At 45.4% G+C, this 24032-nt stretch overlaps 1 protein-coding gene across 1 annotated transcript in view; it reads left to right on the plus strand.

Moving 5' to 3' along the window:
* Positions 1-16605: 16605 nt before the first annotated feature.
* RSPO3 (R-spondin 3) overlaps positions 16606-24032 on the plus strand; it is a 64788-nt gene continuing 57361 nt past the window's right edge. The window contains exon 1 of the mRNA XM_009682867.2: positions 16606-17257. Coding sequence (XP_009681162.1) covers positions 17161-17257 — 97 coding nt within the window. The 5' untranslated portion in view covers positions 16606-17160. The remainder of the gene's footprint in view (positions 17258-24032) is intronic.

Here is a 24032-nt window from a genome sequence, read left to right on the forward strand (position 1 = left end):
CCACCTCTCCGGGCAACCTGTTCCAGTGCTCTGTCACCCTCACAGGAAAGAAGTTTTTCCTCAGGTTCAGATGGAACTGCCTGTGTTTCAGTTTGTGCCCGTTGCCTCTTGTCCTGTCGCTAGGCACCACTGAAAATGGTCTGGCCCCATCCTCTTGACACCCTCCCTTTAGATATTTGCCTACATTGATGAGATCGCCCCTCGGTCTTCTCTTCTCCAGGCTAAACAGTCCCGGCTCTGTCAGCCTTTCTTCATACAAAACATGCTCCAGTCCCTTCATTATCTTCGTAGCCCTCTGCTGGAACCCATATTTCAGCTATCATGGTCGACATGAAATATCCCCATTTCATCACAGTCTGCAATTTTATTTATGGTAGACTACTACTTTTTAAAATACTTTATTGTTTTAAACTCTAGTGAGTATGTGATTTTAATTTTAGCTCTCATTTAAGTTAATGTAAATCCCAAATTAACTTAACTGAATGAGACATGCTGGTGCAAAACTAGAATAGGTCAGATCCGGCTGTGACAAAACTCCTTGGCTGTAGAGGCTCTAATAGTTTACCTCTGTCATGAGGTGATGGTTCCTCTATTTGTTTCCCTTACTTTGATGAGTGCGAATAAATCTGGGGCTTTGTTCTGACAGCAGAGGCCTGATAGTGCTAAAGTCATTTCCAAACAGCTCTTTCACTGCCCCTGACTTATAGCCTACAAAACCTCAGCTATTCCCATCCTGAATTTCTCCCGAGCAGATTCTGCCAATCATGACAAATTGTGTGAAATTTGTGGTGAATTTGTGATGTGGAGAAAAGTCCACTAGGGACTAATTTGACACCATCAGATGCAATTTTCCTTTATTACCCTAAGGCAAGATTTAAACTAGTTTCCAGGGGTGAGAGGTTACTCCATTAACCCACAGAGCTCGCCCCAGCAGGCTGCTACCTAGCTACAGTCTTGCGCATTTTTAGGTGAATATATTTTTTTCTCTTGTCTTCTAAATCTTTGAGGGGATTTTTATTTTAGGACACCACTTTTATTCTTAGTTTTCAGATGGACATCCCCTTTCACAGTGGAACCTATCTCTGCCAGAGACATTTCTGCAGCCCTTTCTTGCATGAGAAAACTGACTTCAGCTCAGCTGTTCCAACAGATCTGGTCAACCCTGTACTGTGTGGAGCACGGTATGGGGGGAGAGGAGAGCTGAGGGACCAGGGTTAATGATAAAATTCAGAAAATACAGGAACGCAGGGATGGGCTGGAACTGGCACAGCAGTGGTCCTGCAGAGGGTCAGCTCAGGCCCTTCAAGACAGTGCCAGAGATCCTCAGCTGGAGCTGGCTTATGTGCTGCCTGGGGACGTGGGCACCCAGGAGGAGATAAGATCTTTTGCATTGCACCAGCTCTCAGTTGGGCTCAGCCTTTGTATCACCTCATGCCTGCAGCGCTACATCCTCTGGCAACCTGGATCAGTGCAAGCTACCAAAGCAGGCTCCACACAGCACCAGTTCAGGCCCGGCATGGAGTTTGCTCGTGTGTCTATAGGTTCCTGGCACAATTACGCTGCTACCCATACATACTGCACGCCCATAACAAATAACTGTACAGATGTTAATGCTGAGTAACACCGGATAAGATGTCAAAATCATGTCTAAAACCCATGTTTTGCTCATACAGGTCCCAGTTACACCAAAGTCCCCTATAAAAAATCAACAAGACTAGTAAGAATGGAGTTTGCAAAATAGCTCAGATAGATTGAGCATGATTTTTTTCCTTACCCAGATTTTTGCCACGTACCCTCTGCCTCTTTCACCCTTCCACTTCCTAGATATGACTTATAGAGCCCTGATCTTAGAGTTCATAATTCCGGATGAACTTAATCTGAGTATTTACAGAGACTTATTCTGGCACAGCTAATATACCTGATTGTGGACAAGACTGTTTTGCTGTGTTGATACTGATTTTGGTCCAAAGAACTTTTGGTCCACTACTCGTTTGCACCAATAAGTAACAATAATGGTAACACTATTGTGGACTAATTGCTGCCTTTTCAACAGTAACGTAGTCTAGTCTTAGCTCAGTGCAGACTGCAGTGTTTGAAACCCATGCTGGTGGCTACTGGTGGCTTGTCTGCACCAGATCTCATCATCTTTACCATGAGACAAGTTTGGCTGGTGGGAAACTGATAAGAAAGAAATGTGAACTTGGACAGGTGCTCTATGTCTCAGCCTTTTTCAAGGATATGATGACAATGGTAATGATATTTCTTTAGGTTACTGTGAAGACTAATGAGTAAATGCTTATAAGGTGCTTTGAAGACGAAAAATAGGAAATGTTCTATTTAGTTACGCAAGGGTGGATGCATCAAAGGCAGCAGCCAACCATCTAATTTTAATAAAGTGTCCTTTTATCCTATTGTAGTGATGCTATTTTTTGACTATGAGGGCAGTCAGTCGTTGTATATATAACAAAGGCACTAAGACTCTTCATAGGCTTCAGAAAACCTGATTTATCTCATATAATAACAAAAAGAAAAATAAGGAAAGGAGAGAGAAAGAAAGAAAGATAGAGAAGGAGAATATGTTATTTGAGCCAATGTGAGGTGTAGGGCAGTGTTTCATTTTAACCCCAGCTTCCTCTTCACCCATTTTCTTCACTGATTTCTTTGAAAAACACAGATATCATTTATCCACCAGTCCTTTAGCCTGTGTTCTTCCTCAGGGAAGCTCATTATTTTGGTTAGAAAGCAGCAAAAGGAAAATATTACTGCAATGTGTAACTAGATTATTCAGTCTAGCAGCTTTGTAAGAAAAGGAGATGCACTGAAACCGAAGTTTCTCATGGAAACAGTTTTTTATCAATGCTAGCATGAAAGGTTAGGGAGTCAGGCCCAGAGAGAAACCACTGCAGCCCCTCTCTAGAATTACCGAGAAGTTGTGGATTATGTTAGATGAGGTTACACTAGGGGAACCCAACCCAGCCTCCTCCTCCTGACATTGTGGAGAACCGGGAATCAAATCCCAGTCATTCTTGGCTAGAAACATGAAAACCAGCTTGGTTCTCCCCTGCCTTAACCAGTAATTTCTGGCCAAAGACTTTGTCTTCCCCATATCAGCTGGGATATTTCCAACAGGGAGACTTTTAAAGAGGGAAAGAGATGTTATGGCCTGCAGTGACGGGACTGCTCCTCTGCTGCTCAGAGACCTGGCTACATCTCCTCAGGGCTGATCAGACAGACAGCAGGAGCTGCCCGGGCTGTCCGAGAGCCACAGGGCAAGGTACTGGCTCTGGAGCTCAGAGGCGAGGAAGAGCACAGGCTACAAACTATAGACAAAGGGCAGTAAAAACCCGAGTCAACATGGTGAGCACTGTTAGGCAAGATGTCCCATTTTACTTCTTGCTGTCCACAGCAAACTTACTAGATACTGGCAAAGAGGGGGATGAGCACACTTTTCCCACCTAATGGAGAGGCCCCCTTCCCATTCCAGGAGGTGGAGGCGTGGGAGGGAAAGGAAGCAGTGCTTTCCAGGGATTTCTTCAAAATGTCTCAGGCCCAAATGACGCAAAGCCAATGAGAATAGTTTTGGAAATCAAAGATATTAACAAGAGAAAAAGTTATTCCTCATGTTCAATTAGTTGTATAAACTTTCCTTGGCACATTCTTTTTTGTGCACACCGCGGTGCAGAACAGAAATTATTTCACTTGACTTCAGACAACCACATATCTTAGGGCATAGTTTATCTCAGCTCTTTTAGACATCTACCCTAAGACAAATGTATCTGTCGTAGAAATACCTGTGTCCTTCCACTGACTACAAAAGTAGTCTAGATGACAAGTTTATATGCAAAAATTTGGTCACTCCAATTCTACTTCTAGGTGGCTATCCCTCCCTTCCCTCCCCCCGCCATATCCTTCCTATTTCTCTCACCAAAGAAGTATGGATTGCCTCCATATTGAGCACAGGGCTCAGCACAAATAGCTGAGCGGCTCTCAGAGTCACACCAGGATGTGCTCATTGATGAGCAAAACCAGGTTGAAATTCAACTGCTAGCTCTGGCCTCCCACTCATTATCTCTGCTTGATGTTTGGATTTCAGTGAATTTGCAGAGTTTCTGGTTTGCCAGATGCCAGACAGTCTTTTCTGAAAAGCAATAGGTTTCATTCCTTCAGTGATTGTGGTGGAATCTCTAGAAGGGAACCTTGTAAGCATTGGGCTCTCTTACGCTCCTCTGAGGGAAGAACAAATTGAATTCATAGGTATTCTTACAAATGCTCACTTTCTACTGTTGTCGGAAAGCCAGGAGACATTTAGCAGCTGTAACAAAAGAAGCTAAATAAAAGCAGACAAGTTTCCAGTTTGCTGCTACATTGGATACGTATGTAAAATGAGGTTAGAGGGAGGTAGCTCTGCTCCAAAAGAGGGACTATCTCCCAGAACAATTTTTGAGGTGGCATAGCCCTCCCCTCAATCTCAATATAAGTTTAGCTCTTAAAAACACAGTCCAATGACAACTGCAAGCAAGAATAGTAGCATATTTGTATAATAAATCAGTGTCAAAGGTGGACTCACTTTTTAAAATAGGATCTGTCCAGAACCTTCGTCCTGGAGACTGGTGTGCAAATGATAGGATGCTATGGCACAAGATTCAGAGTTATATTTCTAGTACAAAGTTATCACGTAGAAGACTTAAGTGTGTCACCAGATACTGAAGTCATACAAAGTACTGTGGAAAATGATCTTCAACACAAGTCATACCTCCATTTCTTTGGGATGTGAAACTTTTTTTGCTTTCTTTCCTATTTTTATTTCTTAGGGCTCTGTTTTCTTCAAAGCTAAAACTAGTATTTGCTGGTTTCAAGGGCTATTTACTCCTGTGGCAGTAGCACATCACTCTGGGTAATGCCTCTTAAGAACTGTTAGCACATATCTGATCTGAAAACGCACAAATACGTTCGAATAAAAAGACTGTATGAATAGATATGCATAAAATAAATAAACAAGAAACAAATAATGTTTTTAAAGACGGAACAGCAGCTGAAATACTTTAAAGATAAATAAACTTTTAGATTTGACTCCCTCTAGAGTATTTTTAAGGAAAAGCTTGATACAGGAGATTTCATTTTTGTTGTAGAAACGCTCTCACAGAAGTCCCACAGAAATGCAAGACTCTCTAAATGCAATTCTTTGGTGACTAGCAGGCTCTCCTAGGCAAAGCTGGGCAGAGGCAGGGGCCTGCAGGACGCAGGGTGAAGTGCATCCCTGGAACCAGAGCCCTGAAAAACAAGGAAGATCTTCATTTTTAATAAAAGGTGAAGTGGCCACAATAATGCATGTCTAAGCTTTCCAGTTAGGGGACCACATCCTGCCTGTCTTCTTCTATTGAAAGCAATAGGATTGTTTTAATTTAGTCTGAAATGACTAATCTAGATTATAGTGGATCTATTTCTAATAAGGGGCCTGTCTTAGTACAGGACTCTCATTCACTTCAACCCTTGGGAACAAGAGTCTTCTGAGCTGGGGATTCAAACAAATTCAACGTTGTGTGGTTATATCTGCAGATCCCAAACACTTGTCTTTCTAAAAGGGATAAAACAGGTAACTAGGTTATCTATTTTAAAACTGGCAGTAAAACAAGCAGCAACTAGCAGTTAGTGAGGTCCTCATCATCATTTCAACTGAACTCCCTCAGTCTAGTTGTGTGCAATGCAACAGCACATAACACCAGTGTCCAGCCATGCTCTGTATCCGCCAGTGTTCCCACTACTGCTCACTCTGGGAGAGCTGCAAAAGATCCCAAGCAGTAGTGAGGTATTTAGCAGGAGAAAAGGCAGCACAAAAAAAGCCACTGAATTTTCAGGAGAGAGTCCTGTGGATGCAAGGCACAGAGTCCTTCAAAGCATTCATATCTACATTTCTACTATAGAACAAAGAGAACATCAGATAACTTCCCTAAGTTTCATACATCATAAAGAAGAGGGAATAAAGGGCATGCATATTTTCCCTCTCTCTTTGCAGATCACTGAGACAGAAAGGCACCTGAAGAAAAAAAGCTTAAATACACTGTAGCTGCCTGGATCCAAAAATACAGAAATTGCATTTCTTACTAACCTGCTCTATCACTTCCCAGCATGTGATGGATCCTCAATTGCTAGTTTTGTAAAACTGCAAGAGAGAAAAAAGGCATCTTTTTAACTGCAGAAATGTGTAAATAAATTCAGTCTGACTACAGCTCATGTACTCCACTGCAGTCCCTCCAGGAATAAATTTGGATCATTGTGCCATAGACTCCAAAGGGTCAACATGACATATTGCATCATATCCCCCTACACGAAAAAGAATTCACTAACAAACATCACTTCCAAAAGTGCTCCTTTATTCCCCTTTCACATTATAGTTTCTTATGAAATATTTTAGTGGATAACTTTGGTGCTTTGCCACATTTCTCTCAATCTATTTATAAATGTTTGGTTGGAAAGAAAGTAAACATTATGGGACAAACACTTTATAAACTTTAGCTATTTTTGTATAATGCTTGAACTTGAATTGATTTTGTTTAAAAATATAATAAACCTGGACTGCTGTGCAGAACGATACAAAATCTCCCATGCTTACTAAAATGCAAACAAAAAAAAAAAATCAAAAGCCATAAACCAAATGTTTTACATCCTCTCTGAGAACACAGAAATGATGTCTTTTATTAGGAAAAAGAGTGCATGTCAGGTAGACTCCATCCCTTTCCCCCAATAATGGCTTAAACAAATGTTTCACACCTTAAAGCTCTGCCTTCATTTGGCAAAGGAGAGCACAACTGGTTTCACACAGGCAGAAATGTGCCAACTAATCTGCATGCTGCTGTAGCGAAGGGCTCTGATGGCTGCTAATGCACCCTTCCCACCCCACAAAACTGAGTTACTTGCTTCTTGTTTATTTAAATGACACTGTTGTTTGAAACGATGGGGGCTTCTTATCCTCTTGAGTCATGCATTCTCTGTCTGGGATCCTCTGTTTAGGCACTTTTAGCACCTCATTAATTACTAACTGCAACAAAGTCATGCTGTTTTGCAACTCTATTGCCTTTGTTAAGAAATCTCAATCCTGTGCTAGAATGTGAAAGGGGAATGTTATCTACCATGTGCCCTGCTTGACTCCATATTACAAAATTAGCTTTTTAGTTCCTGAAGCACATATACATGTGCTCTTTACATCCGTATCTCATGGTTAAACAGCTTAGTTTTGGTCAAATAGCCTGGCACCAAAGCTGCAGAAACTACTATGGTTGATACACAACACTAACTCCATATAGTACGAATAAATGTTTTGTCAGGAAGATATAATTTCTTAACAATGATTTTGAAATCCTGTTATAAAATACACTCTATATGCTTTTTCATGAATCTATGAGTACTAAAGCCCTCTCAGAAAGTTAATTATAAAGATAAACTACTCCCAGGTTAAACAGTTGGAGATTTTATTTCACTTTTAAAAGGCAGGTTAGTGGGACAGCATCCTGTAAGGAATCATAAAACTCTTCCCTGGTACATCCTGGGTGTTATTACTGTATGTAATGTCACAAGCACAGTAAGCAGGTTGGTATGAGAAGTTTCCAAAGAGGGGCTTTGATAACTGCATAGAAAGTTGTGATCTAGGAACCATGTCTTAGCAGCGCCTTACCCTAAAGACACCTAATTAAATTCATAACACCCTTCCTTGTTTGGGATAAATGTTCCTTTGAGTTCAGCTCCCACAGAGACCAGGAGCCAATGCAGACAGGGATCCTGGGTGAGTAGCTGGTGGTCCAAGGCCAAGCAAATCAGATCATGAATTTTCTGAGATTAGACCCAGTCACCAGCAGGACAGGACCCTTCTCAACAAGCAGTGTGTAATAACTTTATAAAACAGGAACAGAAGACAGAAATGGTAATGATGGTAATAATGGTAATTCACTTAGTGCCTAGGATATGCATCCAGGAGATACCAATCGTCTGCTCGTAGAACCATTTCTATTCAATGTGAAATGCATAAGCCATCTTCAAAAGAGAGACAGAAATTAAGACTTCACTTGATAGAGCTTAAAATAGGCTTCCTCTTGAATCTGTCCCCATTGACCCCATGAATCTGTCCTCCTTTATGCCATGTCAGTGTGGCGGTTACAGGCAGCCTGTGGAGTGACCCCAGGTGAAATATCCCGTAGCCTGGAGCCGAGGGTGTAGGAGGGCAGCCCTGAATCGTGCTCACACTGAGGATATACATGGATCACAGGTCCACACCCAAGCCAAATGTCATTGCGTTTGGGCTATTTATACTGAAGGTGACAATCTCCTGTAAGTGAGCTTTGAAAGAAAAGAAAGCTGACTCGGTTCTTTGAAAGTAAGGGTCTGAATTTCTATCCAGGTATGGGTAGGCTAGCTGAATCAGGCATGGACAGACATTCAGCTAGGCAGAAAATAGCTGCTCAGACTGTGCTTGGGGTTTCCTTGCAGCCAGTTCCTGGTGGCTCTCAGTTTAGGATGAACACTGGTAGCTATAACCATTTGGAGGGGTGCAGCTGTTCCCACAGATTTGAGGGGGAATTCAGGCATCTGGCACTGAATTCTGTGTATCACATGCAAAATCATATGCCTAAAAGATAGAAATTGTTACTCCCACGTAGAAGATGCCTACAGCTTTCATTAAATCCCGGCTCTAAAGTTGTAACCGATTCCCGTTTAGCAGCTGGTTCAACATAGTAGGTGTTGGTATTAGTTCAGCAGAACCTCCACATCGCAAAATCATTGCTGGTCCGTTACCAGCTCCTGGCCCCCATATGAAAAAGAACTGTGGCCTGCACTGTTAGATTGGTATTTTAAGCCATGTCAAGTGAACTCTTAATTTCTGTCTCTCTAAGTTGGCTTACACGTTTCACGCTAAACAGAAACAGTCATACTAGCAGAAAACTGGTATCTCCTGGATGCATAGCCTAACCAATAACCAAAGTCACTATCATTGCCATCTATGTGCATATTTCAGTCCAAATTACATCAGTGCAGCATACACATCTTCTTCAGGCTCTGCAGAATAGGGGTTGACATCAGCCTGTGCTTAAACGTTCTTCTGAACAGAGGACCAAGCTCTGATGTATCAGAATTAAGTACAGAACATCCTTCTTCACCTTCTTTCACAGTCTTACAGAACCTTCAATTTACATCCTGAAATAAACAGTAGCCACATTTGATTATAGAATTGCTGCTTGATTGTGCAGCATTATCTGCCTAATGCAATCACATATTACCGAGATATAGCATAAATGTCGGAAATGTTTACCAACATTTAGTAAAGGACTACCTCTTGAAATGTTTTAAATGGTGTAATAGTTGTCTCCACTTGATAAAATTGTGGTTAAGTGCCACAAAGTATGACTGGTAGAACAACTTCTCCTGTTTTCAGCTCATCTTTCTTCTTCTTCAAATGTGTGTGAACTCCTGCAACACAGTGATGTGAAAAAGGATGAGGATCATGCCGAATGGTGGGAAATGGTTGCAGTGCTCAGCTGTGCCAGGTACCTGTAATAACCAGAAGGTCTCTGCTCAGCATGGTGCCAGGCTGTGGGAGACAGTTTTTGACTGTGCAGCAATATAGCAGGCACCGCATCAGCCAGTTGGTATGTGGCACATGAAGTTAGTAAGTGAGATAAAGGTTTCCCTGTAGACTATGGTGAGGAAGCTAAGGAAGAACCAACTAGATAAGAGCCATGATTAATTGATATGTTTTGGAAGTCTCATCCTCCAAGCTGACCTGCCCTCTTTGTAACTATGGAAATGCACCAGAGCTACACCTGGTGGATGCGATGCTGAAGTAGTAAAGAAGGATGTCGGCAAGCTGGGATAGAGGTGGTCCTGGCAGGCAGCAGAGTCTTCTAACTCTGACATGCCTTTTCAGGAGCAACAGTGCTGTTGTTGCACTATTTTTATTAACACAGGACCCGAGACCCATTTTGTCTGGCTCAGCCAGAATCCCTGCTATCCTTCCCATTATAGTACAGCTGGGCTAGCCCAGAGCAGAGCACCCCATGTTGTCACACTCTGCCCTTCATGTTGTGATTGCAGCTGCTCAGTTCTCCCTCAGTGCAGGGCTATCTCCAGCCCTATAGCACCCCATATGTGTGCATAGGGTGATCACACACTTATGGATGAGAACAGTGACCCATGCAAACCCTTGCGGAGGGTGAGGTTTTACAGTCAACCAGTTCAGGCACCTAATCTACAAGCAAATAGTTGTTTCTGCCTTTTATGCTGCCCTGTTTTGGCTTTTTTTTTTTTGGTAGTGTTTTTTGTTTTGTCTTGTTTTTCCAGGGTTTAGCTCTCTTCTAATTTAGCTACCAGAACTAACTCAGAGTGTGGTCCAAAACTATCATGGCTGGTGCACATGTTAGTGTCGGTAATGTCTGACCAAGAGCGGGGCCATTGTCAGTAGCCTGCCACAAAATGGTCTTACATCTCCTCCTAGACAGAAGCCACCAGAAACCACTTACAATCAACAGGATCATCATGCTACTTCCTGGCCACTGCTAGATTGTGGAAGATGTGAATGTACCTCAAGTCTACCACACGGTGACTTCACAGGGAGTGGCTGGAGACAGTGTCCCCCAGAGAGTCTCGACCCTGGACCTCCCCCTGCAGTAGGTTCTGGTGTTCCTTCATCTCCCAAAATAAGCAGAGCTTATTCTCTTTTTTTAAGCCACAGTGAGTAACACTGTTGACTTTTTATATAGGAATCCTATAATTCCAGTACTCAACTGGAATTTAATCCAGTGTCCACTTAATGTAAAATAGACTATGAAGTAAAAATATTCCCACCTAGCTGCCTAACCCAGTCATTTACAGACCATATTTACCATTAATGGTGTACAGGACAGCCCAGAGTAATGCAAGACCAAGCAAACAGTCAGGAGCTGTCACTGTTATGATGACTGATAACTAATAAAAAGAGTTTGGGATCCTCCCCTCTCATTTGAAATGCAAAGGTGGAGTTTTGATCATTTCTGTGCTTTCTTTCTAAACATATAACTCTTAAATTTGAACTCCCTGCAGCTGCAGAGCTTATATCCTCCCTCCCAGGCAGGCATTTACTATATTTTGAAGGACAATGGCAACTATCACAGTATTTTGTAGGTAGGGGTGTATGATTGACAGGTTTCTAAGCTTGCTCTGAAAGTGTCTGTAAAGGCAGAGGAGTTGTTCATGGCCAGGCCTGAGGAAGGCAGGCAGCAAGCTGCCAAGCCTGGTTTTGAGGAGCCTCTGGAGCTCAGGGGAGAAGTCACCAGTCACAGAAGCTGAGGTGCTCCTGAACTTCATGGCAATCAGATGAGGCTCTTCTGAGCAGCTAGAATTTCAGCACATGAACACCACACCACACCACATCACACCATACCACACCACACTGTCTTTCTTTCTTGTGTCTGCCTATTCATCTGTATACATCCAGTGTAATATGCACATCATCCATACCAGCAAACAGACACAGGCTTCTTCTTTATTCCCTGCCTTTCTGAAGGACATCTGTAATTTCACCTTCAGCAGTGAGACTGCTTAATTGATCCCTTTGAGACACCTTTGAGTCTGCTCTTACTTTCCATTTTACCTGTCAGGCTTTCTATTCCTGCTTCCTCACAGTGAATCGGATTAGGGAGCTGAACCTGCTGAAAAGAAACAAATTTTTTGCAGGATTTCTTTTTTCAGCCAGATCATTTCCCTAATCCAGTGTACTGCTAATGCTTGTGCCAGCACAAGAAGCGTGAATGAGCAAATCCCTTGGGTAAGTGTCTGATCTACTTAAGCTGACATTGCCACCAAATAACTTCACTGGAAATACAGCCAAAGTGAGAAAGTGTTTAAGCTCCTAACTTAGATGCAGTGAATCATCCTCCCAAATACTAGAATCATAGGAAATCCAACACATGGACGAATGGATGTGTCAGAGTCCTGTGGAAACCTTTTTTTTTCATTACTCATATCCTCCAGTCTTATCCTAGTTACAGTTCTACCTTACAAGCTGTTGGCACGGGAAAGGCTTACTTGTGTAAACTAATGCACGAACTTAAAAAGGTGCAGTTATTTTGATATTACTTTCTGCGTGGTTAAAGTTACTTTAGACCAAAAGCATTTTTTTTTCGACTTAGCACGTACCACTTACGACAGCACTTACATTAACCGCTTCTACTCTGGCCTGAGTATTTACACCAAAATTACATGAATACACCCATGGCAATACTGAGATTTTTAGTGGTAGGACATAGATACTCCAGGCGCAGCCTATGCAAACATAGAACAAAAAGTTGATTTGCATCCCAAAGGTTTTACAATCTGGTTGCAAGTCAAGAGACAACCAACTGATAGGTGAATACAGGGAAACAGTGAGGTAATAAGCTTTGATTGTCCTCATATTAACAGCTAAAACTTCCTCTGTGCCAAAGCATTCTTGGTTTCATTTTGAGGCCTTCCTGCTGGACAATCTTAACTGAACTACATCGGGAGTGTTTATACTGCAGAATTTGCCCTTGTGTTTTTTCCAAAAAGTATGCTTTTTTCCCCCCCTCTATGTACAATAAAACAAGTCAGCTCCCTTTCACTATTAGCCAGAAGACCAGATCCAAACTTCTCTCAGATTGATGACAAGTCAAGCTGACAGCAGCAGGCTTTGCACTTGGCCCAGGCTGAAGGAGTCCAAACTGACATACTAATTTAGGGCCCAATCCTGCAGACTTGACAAAGGCAACACATTCTATGATTACACTGAGATTTTATTACAATGACAGAGTTGCACAAGTCAGAGATGGGAAAAAACAATTAGGTCATCCAGTCTACTCATTGCCAATGTAGGATAGTTCCCTACTGCACATTTTACTAACATTCTGCCATCATAACTTTTAAATATCGGCAGCATAAAGACATTATTAAAGATCTTTAAGACTGGATATTTAGGAACCAGTTTATTTAAAAAAAAATCACCCAGACAAACTTGTAGTTTCAACTTACTGTAAGAAAAGCATTTCTCATCACTCATTTATTTTTGGTTTATTTAGACTTTGCAGTCGTAATCCTCTTTTTGTGATATTAACAGCTTTTGAGAATGCTCACCATGTTACAGAGGATTAACCTCCTAAATTGCATATGACTAAAGAACAAATGAGTTGTTAGGAAATAGAGAAATGAAACAACTGTCAGATTTAGGAATATGGGAAAGAGTCATTACACAGACACACACATCCATACTTATGTATTTGTATAGACACACACACACACATATTCATGTATACATGTAATTTGGAGTATTCTGTCTCTATATGTGCTTTCCTGCATGTCTTGCCTGCTCTCTGCCTGCTTCTTTTAGTTTGTACAGAAAAAAAATATGGGGCAAAGACTGTCATGATTTGGGGTCCTGCGTAGTGCCAAGAATATTGCTAGCATTTAACAAATAGTAAATATGTGGGATTGTGCAACCTTTGCTCAGGATGCCTGCTCCAGTCCTCTAACACTTCTCACATCAGCAGACATTACTGACCCAGACCTACAGGGATGTTGCTGTGGATAACTCCTCAGCAGCGGGTGTTTGATCTTTGCAATCTACACCATGAACAGCACCTGAAAAATTAGGAAATTGTTTTGACACTGTATATTTCTTTCCATTTTCAAGTTATGTATCAGAAGTAATCCAAGGCCTTTATTTCTTGTACTGTGTTTCCCAAGCTGAAAAGGCAATTTAATGACCCTTTGTTCACTTACATAAACTATTTCCAGTCTAGAGAAGAATTACAAAGGGTTACTATTCGGCTGTCCTGTTCACATGGCTAAGTTTTTATGACTGGAGTGCCATTTTAAACAAGCACAATATCAGCTATTAATTGAATATTATTATCTTAAGGTCTTATTTTGGATATAATCTGGGCGTCTTGATCCCACCTCCTTTTTTTTCCAATTTAATAGCTATTCTGAAAACTGAAATTAGTATTTTTTCACTATGGAAAGTTGCATAGAAAAACCACTTGGCAGGAACTGCAATAGTGAAACCACTGCACACTCATCCTCTTTGATTGGTAGATCCTTTTTTGACTAAAAAAAAAAAAACTAGCTGATTTTATAGTGTCCTGCTGCTGGTTTTAATGACAGTGTAGTAAAACAGAGGGCTTAGAAATCCTCGACTTTCCAGAAGCTATATGGACCCGCAATCATTCTCCCTCCCTCCCCACCTTCTTTAATAAAAACAAAAATAGAGCCACACACAAAAACACCCTAGGAGCTGTTTCTAATTCATTGGTTTCAGTTGCAAAGAAATATTACAAGCAGCTCTCTCGGCTGTGTGTGCTCCTGGCTCTTCTTTTCCCTGGCAAGAGCAGGGTTTTTTGCAAACCCCATTCCCCCGCCGCCTGCAGTCCACCGGCTCTGCCGCTGCAGGCCCGCGCGCAGCTGTGCGGCTCTGAGCGCCCAGGCCCTGCCTGTTGGCTCTGCCTTGCAATAGCTGATGTCAGCGTGAACTTTGCCACCGATATCTCATCATGATGAGCGACATAAACATAAAATTGCACGCCAGAGTTTTGCTCTGGAACAAGCTCCTTCCACACATTTCAGCAATATAAATCTTCGCCTTTTATCACAGGGCTGCAGTAACTGTTTATGGGTTTGGTTTGTTATTGCTATTGGGGTTTTTATCCGAATGGAGTTGTTTCGGAGGGGTAACCTGGGTGTCCTCTCGCTCTGCCTTCCTGTCTCTTCTCAGATCCCATCTCGAGTCAAGGCACAGCTTTTGTTTTCTCCCTGCTCGGTGGCTCTGTCTCTCGTCCGCAGTGAACAGCTGACCCTCTCCCCCCACCGCTGGCTGCTCATGCGTGCCGCTGCCCTTCTGCTTGGCCTTCAGTCCGCACCCTGCAAAAGCTGGTTTCGCCGATGCTTTTGGACGACCTGCGCAGTGCCCGGGTCTGTGTCCCACAGTGTTTGGCCCACGCGTCCACGGTCCGGCAGGGACACATGGCAGGGAAGGGAAGGGGCTGGAGGCTCAGCACGCAGCGTTTCTCAGCCATGCTTTGTCAGGGCAAGGAGAGGGAGTGCACTCCCCGTTTGTTTAATGTTTTCCTTATGTTTCTCGCGGAGTGTTTTTTTTTTTTTTTAACATGCTTTCTCTGCCCACTGGTGTTAACGCTGCTCGAGCGAGCTGCCTGACTGGCTGCAGGTTGGCTCACACGCGTGTCCCATCCTTTCTCCCCAGCCTTGTTTATTTATGCCACTTGCCTGGCTTGCTCAGAAATTTCCACACGTGCGCTAGCACACGAGAAGCCTCGCTCTCCGTCAAAGCAAAACAAAACACAGAAGCGACGGCGCTTTCTTCATGTCAGCGTAGCCCCTCAGCTTGTCTGCCGAATTACTTTTTATTTTATGTCTCTCTGGCAATCCCACCCCATCCGGCTCAAGTATCCTGGATTAGAAAGACTTTCCCCAGAGTCCTTTTCAAAGGGAGCCTCCCACAGACCTTTAAATCCCCCACATTTTATGGTACAGACATTTAACAGCTCTGAGAGGGGCGGCAGGGAGAGAGGCTGAGGAAAACAGTTACAAATAGAGTGGCTGCTCCGCACATTAGAGAGGCTCCTGATGTGATCACGTCGTTTTATCCGGCTTTCTCTCCCTTCCCGGCGATAGCCGCAGAGATAAGGGGCAGAGCAAGAAAGCGCTCAGCCAAGTCGCGCAGTTTCCCCCTGAATCAGTCTCACCTCCCCCTTTCTAGCCCTCCCTTTCCCCCCGCCCCCGATCCCCATCCCAAATCCTCGTCGGAGAAAAGAAACGCGATACCCTCCTGTCAAAGGGAGAGCTGCGCCTCGCCGAGGTGCAGCCTGAGCTGCGCCTTTGCTGCCGGGGACCTGGGGAAGGTCGCGGCGTCAGGGCGGGCGGCGGCTGCCGGAGCCCCGACGGGGCGCGTTGTTTTTGCTCTGCCCCATCCCGCCCGAGGAGCCACCCAGGATAATCCCTGCCACTTGGGGGGCTGGGAGGCAAAGGGATAACAGAGAAAATCCCAAAGAGAGGGACAGGCTGGGGACAGCAGTTCACCACCGCCCCTTCCCTCTCCCCATCTCCGTTTGCGGGAGGGCAAATTTAGGTAATGCAGGGGGTGGGATGCTTCCCTGCCCCCCTTCGCGGGGAAAAGCCCAAGCAAACCGGCCCGTTGCCGCTCGCCGAGGGGGGAGTCCCCTCCCCCCGGCCCGTTGGCTGGGGGGCAGCGGGACGGCGGCAGCTCCGCGGACGCGCCCGCTCCGCGCGCGCTCCCCGGCGGGAAAGGCCGGGGCGGCAGCGGGGCGGCGAGCGGAGCCTTGCGGAGGATGCTCGGTGCGCAGCCGCCTCGGGGGGGCTTACTCGGGCCGCGGGGAGCCCCGTCCGGCCCCCTCCCCCCCCGCAGCCGGGGCTCGGAGCTGGTCCCGGCTCGCCGCCTCCCAGCTCCGCCGCCGCTGCCCGCCCCCGGCCTGTCCCCCGGGGCGCTGCGGGGGGTTTGCGGCGGGCAGCTCCCGCGGGCGGCGGCGGCGGCTGCGGCGGCGGGGCCGGGGGCGGGGGGGTGGGGGGAGCCCGTCCCACCTGCGCCCGGCGGCTGGCGGTGCCCGAGGTGCGGGGCGCTGCGGAGCGGCGGCGGCGGCGGCGGCGGCGGCGGCGGGGCTGGGTCCTCCTCCTCCCCCCGCCGCTCCCGCCCTCGCGCACTCCTCCGCCGCCGCCATCCATCCATCCGTCCTGTCGGCACCTCGCCCGCCCGGCGCACACACGGGCGCGCACAAGCCCCCCGCAGCCCGGCACCCCCGCAACATGCTGCCGCCCATCGCCCCGGCATGGACCCCGGCGGCGGCTGCACGGCTCCTTCCCGCTGGTGACTCCCCCCTGAGGTCTGCGGCAGGTAGCGGGGCGGACGATTTGAAAGTGCAATAGGAAAAGCGGAGGGGGGAGAAAAAAAAAAAAGAAGAAGGAAAAAAAAAGGAAAAAAAAAGGAAAAAGCTACCAACCAAGCCCAGCCGAGTTCTGGATCTCAGGGCAGGTATTTCTGCTGCCGCGTTCATCACTTGCCCCCTCCCCCCGTACACACTTTTTTCTTAAAAAAGAAAAAAAGGAAAGAAAAAAGAAAGAAAAGGAGAAAAGAAGCCGAACTTTCCAAGGGTTACTATGCAATTGCGACTGATTTCTTGGTTTTTTATCACTTTGAACTTTATGGAATACATTGGCAGCCAGCACTCCTCCAGGGTCCGGCGACAGGGAAGAAGTAAGTGCGAAGAGCTTTATACTTTGACAACTTCTGCTTCCTCTCGTTGTGCTGTTCACCTGTTCGGGAGCTTCTTGTGCCCCTGATGCCTTTGCTAGTGAGCTAGGAAGCAAGTCCCACGCCCGCAGGGCGAGTGAGCGGATTTGCAGGGAGTTTCATTGAGTTGGAGGGATGAAGGCAAATTTTGATCTCTTTCTACTTTTCTCTCTCAACTCACCGGGATGAGCAGACACGGCTCCGGGAAGACGTGCGTGTGTTGCTTTTTATTTTAATGTCTTTTAAGGGGAAACATCATCCCTTCTTAGCTCTTTCCACTTTCTAAGGGTAAAGCACGATGACACGGCAGGTAACTTTTTGCCGTGATATCTTAACGCCTTTCTCCACCCCTAGTTACCATTTAGCGATTTGTGAGAGGATGGGGAGAGAACTCCCCCCCCCCCAAGTTTATTCCTCGCTATAGATTAGTGCTAGAGACTAAGCTTCACCGCCGAGCGATGCTGAGTGGTGGGTCGGGGGTCGAGGCGCTGCCGGGTCCCGCTGGTTTCCAGCCTCTGCTCACGACTATTCGCGACGGCGGCCCCGTCCGGGAAGCCCCCGGGTTATCGGCTCTGCCCTGGGGGCTGTAACCCCTGATTTTTTTCTTTTTATTGGGCGCCCCTGGGAGGAAGGGTGCTTCTCTGCTGACTTACCGTCCCTGGCAACTCACGCAGGCAGCCGACGGGGTGCGCGGGGCAGCAGGATGGAGCCGGGAGCGGGGGAGCCCCGCAGGACGACGGCGGCCGGGGGCGAGGGGGCGGCACCGGGGGCGCTGGGCCGGCCGGGGACAGCTCCCCGGGCGCTGCCCCCCCGGCCGAAGCAATGCGGGAGACTGGTCTGGCCAGAGGCGAGCGGAGCTCTGCTGGACCACCGCCCGGCCGCGGGCACAGAGGAAAGCGAGGCGACAGCGGACGGACCCCTTGCAAAGCAGTTTGCAAAGAGGTCGCTGTCCAGGTGTGGGGCAGAGGCGCGATGTGCGTGTGGGGCTGGGGCTGGGATGGAGGCAGGCTGGTTCCCGATGCGGAGGGAGGTTTGCTGCGGAGGTCTGATGTGAGTTGGCTGCCGGGGAGCTCCGGAGAGGTCCGAGGCCCTGGGTCTGCTTTGATCCCCCCCGGCGCTGCGGAGGCAGGGCCCGCCGGGGTACGGCCAAGGAGCTGTCGAAGACGGGAGGCGATGGGATGCAGCAGTCGAGCGACACCGGGATGTGCCGCTTGCTCCGGCCTCTCCACACGCCCGCGTCGGACCTGCTACCTTTTCTGGGGAGGGGGAGGCAGTTTTCGGAGCGCCGAGCGTGTGGAAGGGGCTGTTTATTCTTGTCCTCTTTCCCTGACAGCTGCAGATACTGCGAGAATGTCAGAAAACACGGCAGCCTGCATTTAAACAGCAAGAAATGCATTGGGTTATTTCCTCGGGGAACATGGAGGGGGGGGTTACTTTTTTTTTTTTTTTCTTGGCTCTCACTCCTTTCCCCTGTATGGCATGGTCAGTCCTTGAAAAAAAAGCCTCCTTTGTATGATTTGTCTCCTGAACACAAGGTCTGATTCACCTAAAGTGCCCCTAAAGCGGAGCGGAGTGCGAGAGAGACCCAGGGGCTCCAGCCCTCCGACCGCCACGACCACTCGGCGAGGCGGCACTGAGGGCTAAGTAAAACATGTCAGGGCATCCCATTTATTATCCTTGGCACGGGAGAGCTTCGCAGCCTCCATCACTTCCCACCCACTCCTTTCAGCCCTGGCAACCGCGGGCCCCAAAGCTGCGCCTGCCCCGCGCCCCCCTCGCCCCTCCGAGGGGACACCCGGCCGGGCGGGTGGGTCGGGGGCGGCGGGTCGGCTGGGCAGAAGCCGGGGTCCCCCGTGGGGCGCGGGAACCCCTCTGCCCGCCCTTGCTCCGGCCCCCGCCGTCGGAGCCGTGCACTGGGGGCGCCGGGGACAGACGCGGCGGCCGGGAGCATCTAGTGCTCGCTGAGCCGCGCCGAGCCGAGCCGAGCCGAGCCGAGCCGAGCCGAGCCGAGCCGAGCCGCGCCGAGCCGCGCCGGGGCCAGCGCCGGGCCAGCGGCGACCTCTGCTGTCCTGTGCCGCGGCGGGCAGCCCGCGGCGGCAGGTGCGGCCTGGCACCGTCCGGCTCGGCTCGCCTCGGCTCGGCTCGGCACGGTCCGGCTTACCACGGTCCGGCTTGGCTCGCACGGTTCGGCCTGGTTGCAGCGCCGCTTCCTCCCGCGGCTGCCCGTTTCTGTGTGTCTGTGTGCGCGCGTGTGTGTCTGAGCGTGCAAAGAACGCGTTTTTCCTTCGTGGATGCGGAGCAGCAGGAGAAGGGGCCGCTGGGGCTGGCGAGCGTGACACTGCTGCGGGGCAGGGTGCTGCTTCAGCCCTTCTTAGTCCCCTGTTCAGCAGCGTAATTTTCGGGAAGTCAGGTTGGCCATGCTGGCTCCCAGTAATTCCCTGGGTGGTACAAAATGAAGAAGGTAGTGGGTACTCGCTCAGAATTTTCCGTTTCAAATACAAGAGTTGCACTAAGTGCACAGCGGAACAAGTGGCTGAAAAGTCAAAGCTACAGTTAGTCAGAATGGAAATAGGGCTGATTATTTCTGGCAGTGAAGATAAATAACCATCAGAACTCCTCACCTACACACAGTGTAGATCCTTCACTGGTTGAGGTCTTCAAATCAAACTGGCTGTAAAACATGCTTTAACTACTAGTTATTGGGTGTGAAGCAAAAATTACAGTGTGAATGTTTATGAAAGTTACTATGAAAGAGGTTAGGGTCACCATTTGCACTGATAACTTTGGCCTTAAAAAACTATGAATTGCTGTTAGTGCATAATGGAACTTGAAAAAAAGGACAATGTGATATGGTAAGGGAAACACCTGTCAAATTCATCTGTCTATTACATGGAAGATTTTCTCTGGATTTTTGTTTCTTTTGCCCAGTTAGTCTCCTTCTAGCACAAATCTTAGATCCATTGTTAGGGAAGCACTTTCAAATTTCTATTCCACTTACCTTTTTTTTTAAGTACCATACAAACTACTTACCATCAAACAGTCAATCAGTGAACCTGTGCTACTTCTTTCTATAAAATATCCAGGTCTCTATTTTATTATTTCATTGTGGACTACAGCATTTTAAGAGAAAAAATAATAAAGCCTGAACTGAGTATGTTCAGAATATGTAGGGCCAGACTTTCAGCTGGTATAAATTGAAGTTTCCTCTGTTGATTTATCCCAGCAGAAGGACCTGATCTTGAAGCAAAAGTCTGATCTGCATTTCTTTCACTTCCCAAACTCTGACTGAAGTTACTAGTTTACGCATCCTAAATTTCTGTCTCATGATTCATACTAAATGTATCGTTGTCCGCATGGAGGGCAAACAGAGGACTGGGTCCGAAATTAGACAAACCAACGCAATCAGTAAAAATGTAAAAGCGAATGTCAGTGTTTTTTTACTCTGACAAGCTACTTAAGATTAACAAGTTAAGAAGGTGCTTTTCCAGGTCCTATAAGAGAGATTAATATGCAGTGAATATAGACTGACAAAATAAAAAATGAGAAATTCTACAGCCCTGCCAGTGAGTACAGTTTGCTTAGAAGATAAAGAGGATTAAGTCAACAGTTTCAAAATAATTGGCTCTGCAGATCACCACCAACTCTCAAAGTTTAGTACAGACAGTTGTACACCTTTCGCATTGACAGTTGTACACCTTTCGCAAGTAGAGTATTATTTAACATGGCTCTGTGAATGACCTGTAGACCATTTGCCCTGGCCCTGTGGACTTCCAGTGGGCCACAGACTAAACCTGGGAATCCCTTTGCACCACAGGCCCTGTGTCTGGGAGTAAAACTGTCAATAGAAGCATGAATTAACGGAATGACAATTTGGATGTAAGGCCAGCACGATGTATATTACTGGCAGCCCATCCATATCTGATGCTGGCTACTGCCTCCTGCCTTTCCTCCCGGTGCTGTACCACTCGTTCATGCTCCCCGGCGTCCGTTCGTTCAGGTCGTGCTGCAGGTCTTCCAGCCTCCGCTTCTGCTCACAGCTACTGCCTGCGGGCTCCACCCTGCAAACACTGTACCTCCGCATCTTGGTTTGTATAGCACTACTTCTGAATGCAAAATCACAGCACATGCATAACTGCCTAATTGAAAATATAGCTATACAAAAGTAAACCGAAAGAGAACTGATATAAGACCTGTTGGCAAAATTATGTCTTCGGGTTTTATACACCCTCCTGGAGGCTATCATTCACATAGAGATAAAATTTACTTCTTTCTTTTCAACAAGAAAAGGCAAATTGCATTATTAATTAAAAGAATACTGCATTTTGGAAAACTTACTTCTTTTGATAGTTCACCCCCAACACGGATATTTTTAATATTTAAATGTAAGTTTAGGGTTGGCATGGAATGGTTGGTAATATGGCACGTTCTACACACAATATAGGTGCTGTGACCATTTTTTTTTGGTAAGAAACAAATTAAGATCTGTGTGCAATAATTTAAAGCAGAAATTAGAAAAATAAACAGCCATCAAGTAAGCTGAATCTGTCTTTGAGTGGGATTAAATTATTCACTATTAGTTCTCTTTCAAAGTATTTGTATGTCACTGATTTTTTTTTCCTGTGACGATTGCATGTTTATATTGTCTGAGAAAATACTTTGGTGGTGACAAGTGCATCATTTTTGCAATGAAACTATATTTCTCATTTTTGGATGAGATCCTGTTTGTTTCGAAATGGATCGTAAAATTCCTAACACAGTCATTAGAAGCAAAAGCAGCCGTAGAACTGTTTCACCGTGTTTTCATAAACCGTGAACACATCCTGTAATAGAGATGTTTAAAATAAATAAATATTAGAAAATCACTACCCATTGCTGAAAGCGTTTTAGAAGCATATGGATATTCTACTTGTTTATTTGTTTATTTTTAATAAATATACATGCCTGCAGATCTGTGCTTGAAGAATATCGGTTGTGTTTGGGATAATACATATTATTATTTCAAAAGTTTGAGCATTTGAGACTAGAGAATATTAGAAACCAGTTCTCCTTTTATACCTGAAATCTAAACTGGTGGTAATTTCACATTTGTTTCTTCCAACTGCTGAAGGAATTTCTTATAATATTTAAAAGTACATTAAGCTGTAAATACATGTATGGCCACAAATTCTCAAAGCCATTGATAAAGGATAGTTTATCAAAAAATATGTTAAAAATCCTGTCTTTCTCCTAGCACATTGAACAATTATTATGATTATCGTTATTGCAGCCGTTTTAGAGCCTGAACCTGATGCAACGGAGAAAGTCTCATGGACTTCACTGGAGCTGGAGAGAGCTCTTTTTCTGTAGGATCTCAAGGAAAGTTTTGAGTTGGGAAGAATTCCTATGCTTGAGTACTTGCAAGATTTCATAATTCAAATATGTGAGATACCTATATAGGAGAAAACAATGCTTTGCACCTTTCAAAACTGTGCCATATGGCTTTTTTGGAAGGCAATATCCTTCTTGAGCGTATGAAAAGAATAGATATTTTACTACTTACACCTACTGTGCCAAATCCATCTGCTGATTGAAATCAATAAAGTTAACTCTCAGATGAATTTGTTAACTTTTGTTATTAGTGTATCAAGCCTTGGAAATCCTTTATCTGTTTCTTCTTACTATAAAATTTTCACTGAAGACAGGGGAACTTGTGCCTAATAAAATTTGAGCTAGGACTTCAAAATCAGACTTGCTCGTTACCTGTTATTTAGCCTGTTCATTTTGCCTTCCAGTGAATAAAGCAAGTGCGCTGCTTTGGCCGTTGCTGTTATTCACTAAGATGAATAAGCTGTCTATCATTTCGTATTTAATCATTTATAGACAGTGACTACTGGGAAAACTCATCCATTAAAACCATGGACGTTCTTGAGAACTCTTTTCTCCTACAGTAAGCAGTCCCTTTTGCTCTTGGAAGTAATTTAAAAGTTGTAAAAGCCTGGTGAAAGAGATATATCAGCTAATAAAAAAATAATATTTTTGTCTCATTTCTAGTTTTGGAGTCTGAACTATGCGGTATCACTTTGCCAATTTTTTACCAAAATAATTCAGAACAAAGCAATCTTATCAGATGACAAGAGGCAACTGAAACAGTATACATTTTTATACAAAAGTCTGTCTGTCTGCTATTACCACAAACAATGCCACAGATAAAAATATTCAGAGAATATTCAGAGAATACTTACTCATGCAAAACAAGTGCTGTTTTCCAAAAAAAAGAGAGCAGCAACTTTTTTTTTTTAAATAAATAATTCAATAACTGGGCTTCTCACAATGGCAGAACAATTACTTATTAGCCACTATCATAATAAACAGGATCCAACAGGGTCCAGCAGGATTTATTAACAATTACCTTAACTATATTTTTGCCGTTAGTAGTGAACAGTGCAATAAGGAAAGCTATTTTAAAAAAGAGCAATTTAACTATGGCTATATGACAGCTGATTAATAAACATTTTCGTGTGCGTCAACTTAAAGACAACAAAATATATAGATCATGTATTTTTAAATGGTATTGTTTACTTGCACGATTAAAAATAGCACCCACTTAGAAAAGCTGCTACAGAATTTGTACTCCTCCAGTGGCCCTAGGCAAGAACGTAGTGAAGGGGAATGGAGCTGAAACATGAGAGACATGACTAAGGTTTGCGCTACTGCCTTTGACTGCAATGGCACTGCAGCCATGGAGAGCCTGCTTGGAGTA

This window comes from Struthio camelus, chromosome 3 (genome assembly GCF_040807025.1).
Source record: "Struthio camelus isolate bStrCam1 chromosome 3, bStrCam1.hap1, whole genome shotgun sequence".
Classification (NCBI taxonomy): domain Eukaryota; kingdom Metazoa; phylum Chordata; class Aves; order Struthioniformes; family Struthionidae; genus Struthio; species Struthio camelus.